This window comes from Littorina saxatilis, unplaced genomic scaffold (genome assembly GCF_037325665.1).
Source record: "Littorina saxatilis isolate snail1 unplaced genomic scaffold, US_GU_Lsax_2.0 scaffold_454, whole genome shotgun sequence".
In the NCBI taxonomy this organism is placed as follows: domain Eukaryota; kingdom Metazoa; phylum Mollusca; class Gastropoda; order Littorinimorpha; family Littorinidae; genus Littorina; species Littorina saxatilis.
Genome location: NW_027126182.1, coordinates 52,501 through 60,526, shown reverse-complemented (window position 1 = coordinate 60,526; position 8,026 = coordinate 52,501). Strand labels below are relative to the sequence as shown.

The 8,026-nt window shown below is 42.4% G+C and overlaps 1 protein-coding gene across 1 annotated transcript in view; it reads left to right on the top strand.

The window, feature by feature from the left end:
* The first annotated feature begins 4,203 nt into the window (after positions 1 to 4,203).
* LOC138954641 (KRAB-A domain-containing protein 2-like) overlaps positions 4,204 to 8,026 on the top strand; it is a 4,104-nt gene continuing 281 nt past the window's right edge. The window contains exons 1-2 of the mRNA XM_070326434.1: positions 4,204 to 5,061; positions 5,876 to 8,026. The exon at positions 5,876 to 8,026 is cut by the window's right edge and continues 281 nt beyond it. Coding sequence (XP_070182535.1) covers positions 4,898 to 5,061; positions 5,876 to 7,676 — 1,965 coding nt within the window. The 5' untranslated portion in view covers positions 4,204 to 4,897 and the 3' untranslated portion in view covers positions 7,677 to 8,026. The remainder of the gene's footprint in view (positions 5,062 to 5,875) is intronic.

The window sequence follows — 8,026 nt, the reverse complement described above, 5'->3', positions numbered from 1 at the left end:
CAGAAGTGGTACCAGGTTTCCCCGATGGTTCACTTCCATCTGTGTCCCTGTTCTTGTCGCATGCAGACTGAAATTGATCAGCGCGATAGACGATGCGCGTGGGCCGCTATGCAGTAGCGCAATGTTGATGAGAAGATGATTGCTATTGAGTGTCAGTTTCTCTTGGAACCAAAATAGATTCTTCGTGTTGGTTTTGTTTAAATCCACCCTTCTGTTTCTTTGTCTTTTTTTTCTTTCTTGCAATGATACACAGAGGTTGTTATTACAAGTTTTCCTCTCTTCTATGGCATCTAATACTGCAGTACAGTGACCTTCACATAGCGTTGTCGGTTAATATTGGAAGCTTCTATTCTGAAAACACGGTTGTTAAAGGTACACCTTATCTCACGTGTACACCGTGTTGGAGCTCACCGCAGACCCGTCCAGGCTTTTACATGGTATGAGAGCAGCCCTCCACCTGAAAACATACCAAAAATACACGGTATGAGAACATCAATCACAAGAATACATACCAAGAATACATGGTATGAGGGCATCTTTCAGCCAGAATACATACCAAAAAATACATGGGATGAAAGCATCTTTCCACCAGAATGCATACCAAAAATACACGGTATGAGAACATTAATCCACAAGAATACATACCAAGAATACATGGGATGAGAGCATCTTTCAGCCAGAATACATACCAAAAATACATGGGATGAAAGCATCTTTCCACCAGAATGCATACCAAAAATACACGGTATGAGAACATTAATCCACAAGAATACATACCAAGAATACATGGGATGAGAGCATCTTTCAGCCAGAATACATACCAAAAATACATGGGATGAAAGCATCTTTCCACCAGAATGCATACCAAAAATACACGGTATGAGAACATCAATCACAAGAATACATACCAAGAATACATGGTATGAGGGCATCTTTCAGCCAGAATACATACCAAAAAATACATGGGATGAAAGCATCTTTCCACCAGAATGCATACCAAACATACACGGTATGAGAACATTAATCCACAAGAATACATACCAAGAATACATGGTATGAGGGCATCTTTCAGCCAGAATACATACCAAAAAATACATGGGATGAAAGCATCTTTCCACCAGAATGCATACCAAAAATACACGGTATGAGAACATTAATCCACAAGAATACATACCAAGAATACATGGGATGAGAGCATCTTTCAGCCAGAATACATACCAAAAATACATGGGATGAAAGCATCTTTCCACCAGAATGCATACCAAAAATACACGGTATGAGAACATTAATCCACAAGAATACATACCAAGAATACATGGGATGAGAGCATCTTTCAGCCAGAATACATACCAAAAATACATGGGATGAAAGCATCTTTCCTCCAGAATACATACCAAGAATACATGGGATGAGGGCGTCTTTCCACCAGAATGCATACCAAAAATACATAGGATGAAAGCGTCTTTCCACCAGAATACATACCAAGAATCTGCAGCCTGGCTGATGACTGTTTAGAGTAGGGATTTGTTTATTTGTTGCTGAAATAATTGGCACAGGGAGCAGCCTGATTGTTGATTTCTGGTATGTGTCCAAGTAAAACGCGCTCTCTTCCCATCTCAAAACCTTGACAGAAGTGTGTTAGCTGACATTGCAGATTTTGCATGAGAAGGAGGGTACCTTTAAACTCGTGATTACAAACATCTGAGACTGACGAAAGACTCTATAAATAGCATGGACATTTTTTCTATTTGGTTTCCAATGACAGTTGAGGTATGTTTTTTGTTTGTTTTTTGTTTGTTTGTTTGTTTGCTTAACGCCCAGCCGACCACGAAGGGCCATATCAGGGCGGTGCTGCTTTGACATATAACGTGCGCCACACACAAGACAGAAGTCGCAGCACAGGCTTCATGTCTCACCCAGTCACATTATTCTGACACCGGACCAACCAGTCCTAGCACTAACCCCATAATGCCAGACGCCAGGCGGAGCAGCCACTAGATTGCCAATTTTAAAGTCTTAGGTATGACCCGGCCGGGGTTCGAACCCACGACCTCCCGATCACGGGGCGGACGCCTTACCACTAGGCCAACCGTGCCGGTCGACAGTTGAGGTATAGATTCCCTGTTGCTACTACTGACCCGAAGTGCTGTCATGCATTTATTCACTGTCATGGATCTTCCTCCGTTGTCTGAGTTAGATCCGTGTGAACTAATGGAAGCTGCTATTTCTGGCTTGGGTGCAGATATTTTCCGCAATAACTGGCTTCGTTAGGTGCTTGCTTGTTTAAGAATACTTGCATTCCCGTGTAAACTATCATATCTGCACCATCATGCATAGATCAGTCCACGCTTGTACACAGGGTAAGAGCACCCTTCCACCTGGACATATACTTAACATCGACAGCATGGCTACTTACTGCTCGTTGAATGTTTGCGTTGATCGTATTTCACATATTATTTGACAGCCGAGTCATTTGGGGAATTAAACAGCAAACAAAACCAACACCCACACAAAAATAAAAATAAAAAGCAACAAAATAAAAAAAGTTAAAAATATCTGCAGAAAGCAACCAGTCTGAAAGTGACTTGGTGTGTGGTCAATTGTAAGGTTACTGTTATCCTATGCAAAGTTCCAGGCGGACAGACATATATGGTGGTCTACATGATTGCAAAAGAAGAGTAAAGTACTTTTAACAAGAAAGCTTTGTATTTTGAAGTTAAAGGAACTAGATGGTCTGACTGTGACGTTCAGCCTTAAAGCGATATTGTCTGCGCAGTGTAAACAGTAAACAGGGACGGCGTGTTTGACTTTGAAAGAAACCCACGTATTTCCATGTACTTATTTGAAGTATTGTAACTTGAGCTTTAAGAAACGTTACTTGAATTGGAGAATAATAACGGTTACAAGTTAGCACGTGTGTGTTTAAGAATTTTCAGCGCAGATTCACTTCTTTGCGCTACTTACGAAAAAAAAAGGCAGCGCATGTAATTTGTAAATCCCAAATCTAAAAAGTGTTCAGCAGTATCGCATAATTTAACTTACTCCGTAATACGGTACCAGCGGTTTGTTTGCAAAAGAAGTTCTTCATAGGCGGGAAATACCCCTTTAACGTTGTCTCAGCTTGTCTTATGTGATTATACCTGACTCGGTTCCTTCACCTCTTATCTTAATGGAAATTATTCGTCCTCGTCTGGCCTTGTGACCTTTTCTTCTGTCTTGTCAGGTGACAATCAGATTTCAGGTCAGCGTCTCTCCTCTTTGTTTGTGTCTTGGTCAAAGTTTGTCTCGGTGGCGCGTGGGATTGTGTTAGTTCTGCTCTTGGTGTCTGTCTCGGTGTTTGTATAGAGAATACTACATGGCTCGCTGTGTCGTACCAGATTTACACGAGTTGCTTTTTTAAAATATTGTACTGCGAGCGAAAGCGAGCTTTTCAATATTTGAAAAAGTAACGAGTGTAAATCTGGTACGACACAGCTAGCCGTGTAGTATTCTGTTTATCCTACATACTGTACTTACGTGTATTTTACTAAAAGCGTCCCGCAGTCGAGGCGTCCAAATTGAAGACGTTTCCTTTGGAACCTCGATCCTTTCCAAAGCCTCTTGCAATCTTTGACGTCAAAGCAAAGAAACGACACTATAGAAAGTGTAGCGTCACGTGATCATTCTAAAAATTCTTTCAGTAGAAACAGTTGGCCCAAAAGTGTTTCCATTATGACGTTTGTCTCGGTGACTTTTGCATCATAAGCAGTGGAAAAGCAGCTCCCTGTCAAACGTGTTTGACACGACCTACACACGTGTGGTTTGAACGATATTTGTTATCTCATGAGTGGTCTCACTCACGTATGTAGGATAAATAAAGGTCTTCTCTTGCTTTCTGTCTCGGTAATGCGTGGAATTCAGTAAGAGTGATGGCTGCAGTTTTGTCTCCGAATATAATGTGTGACATTGTACTGGAAAATCCTGTGTAAGTTGCAAAGCAAACGTTCCAGCCTTTCGGGAAACACTCTGGGCAGGTGAACATTTACTGATCATTTACAAATCGACCATTTTAGAATCTGCAGAATCTGATCTGTGTTAATGCCAAATAATTTTGCAACCATGAACAAAAACCCTGAACAGTGTGTATAATACTGTACTTGAAATTTTGTATCCATGTTGAAATAATGTAAACTCCGTACCTTTTGAGTTGAACTTACATATATATGTTACAGGCAAGTTGGGAAACCAGGCATTTCCGGAAATGACTAACGAGAGTAGTCATTTACGGAAATGACTGATTCACTCGGTCATTTCCGAAAATGCCTAAAGTTGAGCTTGATATTTTAGTCATTTACAGAAATGACTGAAATTACTTAGTCAACATTACCGAATATGCCTAGGCACGTGAATCATAGTCATAAAGGTTGTGAAATGAGAAATGTTAGGACATTTGTGTTCACGCCAAGCCAGCGATCGTGACCAAAACTGTCAACCACGTGAATATTGTTCTCCAAACTAAACTGAATAAGATTTGTGTTTAAATAATCGTGTGTGTGTGTTTTTTTTTTTACTTTTTATGGGCGGTTATGTATTTAATTTACTTGGGCTCGTGAATACTACCGAATATGCCTAGGCACGTGAATCATAGTCATAAAGGTTGTGAAATGAGAAATGTTAGGACATTTGTGTTCACGCCAAGCCAGCGATCGTGACCAAAACTGTCAACCACGTGAATATTGTTCTCCAAACTAAACTGAATAAGATTTGTGTTTAAATAATCGTGTGTGTGTGTTTTTTTTTTTACTTTTTATGGGCGGTTATGTATTTAATTTACTTGGGCTCGTGAATACTGTTCTCCAAACTTGGCGAGTTAGTTTCTGAACTTAGTTGCTGCACACAGTTTGAACAGACATCCACTATGGACGTAGAGGATCGTTTTCGAAAATGTCTTTTTGAAAGATATGCCAAAAATAAGAACTATTTGTTACCAAAGGATTGCTACTTTACCATGATCAACGACCTCAAGACAGCACAGGTGTCATCGACAACCAAAACATCACGCCAGTACAAACTGATGAAGAGGTTAGTATCTCTCTCTCTCTCTCTCTCTCTCTCTCTCTCTCTCTCTCTCTCTCTCTCTCTCTCTCTCTCTCTCTCTCTCTTTTTTTAACTTGTGTCTTCATACTCCTACTCTCTCTCTCTTTCTCTCTCTCTCTCTCTCTCTCTCTCTCTCTCTCTCTCTCTCTCTCTCTCTCTCTCTTATGCGGCAAGATATTGGCATGAGACATAAACATTTGGTCACAGACATTTTCCTCTTTCTTCCTCTCTCTCTCTCCCTCTCTCTCTTTCTCTCTCTCTCTCTCTCTCTCTCTCTCTCTCTCTCTCTCTCTCTTATGCGGCAAGATATTGGCATGAGACATAAACATTTGGTCACAGACATTTTCCTCTTTCTTCCTCTCTCTCTCTCCCTCTCTCTCTTTCTCTCTCTCTCTCTCTCTCTCTCTCTCTCTCTCTCTCTCTCTCTCTCTCTGTCTCTCTCTCCCTCTCTGTCTCTCTCTCTCTTTCTCTCTCTTTCTCTCCCTCTCTCTTTCTCTCTGCCCTTTCTCTCTCTCTCTCTCCCTCTCCCTCTCTCTCTCTCTCCCTCTCTCTCTCCCTCTTTCTTCCTCTCTCTCTCTCTCCCTCTCTCTCGTTGACTCTCTCTCTCTCTCTCTCTCTCTCCCTCTCTCTCTCTCTCTCTCTCACTCTCTCTCTCTCCCTCTCTCTCTCTCCCTCTTTCTTCCTCTCTCTCTCTTTCTCTCTCTCTCTCTCTCTCTCTCTCTCTCTCTCTGTCTATCTCCCTCTCTCTCTCTCACTCTCTCTCTGTTTTGTTTATTGATAGTGCGTTTTTATTCTAAAGGTATGAGGTGCTGCAGTGCGGTCCAAATGACAAGCTGATCCGAAAAAGATCCTCACCTGATGAAGCCCCGATCTTCTTTGTCACCCTTGAAGATACCTACGACACCATCAAGACTGCACACATCGCCACCGGTCACGGAGGGCGCGATAGGATGCTGAAGGAACTGGAAAAGAAATTTGCCAATATCCAAAGAGACAGTGTAGAACTGTTTAAGTCTTATTGCCTCGTGTGCCAGGAGAAACAAAAGCGACAGAAAACCAAAGGTGTCGTCGTGCGACCTATTCTCACAGAGGAATTCAATTCCAGAAGCCAAGTGGACCTTGTGGACTACCAGTCGATGGAGGATGGCGGCTACAAATGGATTATGGTCTATCAAGATCACCTCACCAAATTTGTAGTCTTGCGACCGCTGACATCAAAAAGGGCGTGCCAAGTAGCCCTTCAGCTCGTGGACATTTTTACTCTTTTCGGGGCTCCAGTGATCCTTCAATCGGACAATGGAAGCGAGTTCACTGCAGTTGTCATCAGAGAACTACGAGATCTGTGGCCAGAATTAAAACTCGTTCATGGAAAACCTCGTCATCCTCAGTCACAAGGCTCTGTAGAGAGGGCCAACGGTGACATCAAGGACATGCTGACTGCTTGGATGTCGGATCACCAAACAACGCGTTGGTCATTGGGTCTAAAGTTCGTGCAGTTCATGAAAAACCGAGCCTACCATTCAGGATTGAAAAGATCCCCGTACAGAGCCATGTTTGGCGTCGAGCCCAGAGTTGGGCTGTCTTCCACGTGGCTGCCAGAGGCCCTGATTGATGAAATGCAAACAGAAGAGGACCTTCGAGAAAGAGTAGGCTGGTCAAGTAATGCTGATAACGCAAGCAATCCGGAGTCAGCAGGTTCAGATTTGGACATCAATATAACAAGTGTCTCTGTGCAGGTCCATGAAGAATCAACCAGTGCTGGTGCCACTCTACAGGAACTTTCAAATGGTGATGCAGCAGTCATCGACAGAGCATTCGAAATAGTCCAAGATGAACTGACAATGACTAATGTCACTGCCATTCTACAGGAAGAACTATCAAATGGTGGTGAAGGAGTCGTCGAAACAGTCCAATGTGAACCGTCAATGACTGATGCCACTGCCACTGCCATTCTACATGAACTATCAAATGGTGGGGAAGGAGTCGTCGAAACAGTCCAAGGTGAACCGTCAATGACTGATGCCACTGCCACTGCCATTCTACAGGAACTATCAAATGGTGGCGAAGGAGTCCTGCATACTGAAAATAATGAACTTCGCTTGCTCAACAAACGGCAACTAAGTATCAATCGTCAACGGGAGGCCAGCCGAGAATGCCAGAAGGGGCAGGCAGAGCGAATGATAAAGCGTAGCAGAATAGAGCTATGCCCGGGACAACCTGGAGACAACGTGGCAGTGCCCGTTCCCCTGGTCGACAGGGGTCGAGGAGATCCCAGAAACATTCTGGGAATTATTCTGCACAAGACTGAAAACGACCTGTATAAAATTGCAACAAGAAGCGGGGTACTGAAAGGATCTTTCACTAGAAATGAATTTGAACTCTGCGCACAGAAACTCTTGACAGAGCAAGATGTAAAATGTGACAAACAGGTCAGTGTCCGCGAGGCAGTTGTTCAAAATTCCTTGAGTGGAGGACAGGGCTTTACCAAATGCAACTGCTCTGGGGGGAAAAAGTGTCAAACAAATAGGTGTAAATGCTTCAAACGTAAAGTACTCTGCAACAGTCGTTGCCACCAAAGCCTGACATGCAAAAACAAATGAACAGAAGAATGCCTGGTACTCAAACTATGTGTGTATGTGTGTGTGTGTGTGTGTGTGTGTGTGTGTGTGTGTGTTGGTGTATGTGTGTGTGTGTGTGTGTGTGTGTGTGTTGGTGTGTGTGTGTTTTATTCATTGCTCTACATTTTATCTACATTTTAAATTCTTGCACATATTTATAACCATTTCCATTCCTAAAGTGCACAGTGCAAATGCTCTGAACGTAAAGCATTATGCCACTAAAGCCTGGCATGCAAAAACAAATGAACAGAAGAGTAATTAACACTCAAATCTACATGAAAATGTGTGTATTTTAGTATTTCATTTTGTTATTATTCTTTTATCTACCTTTT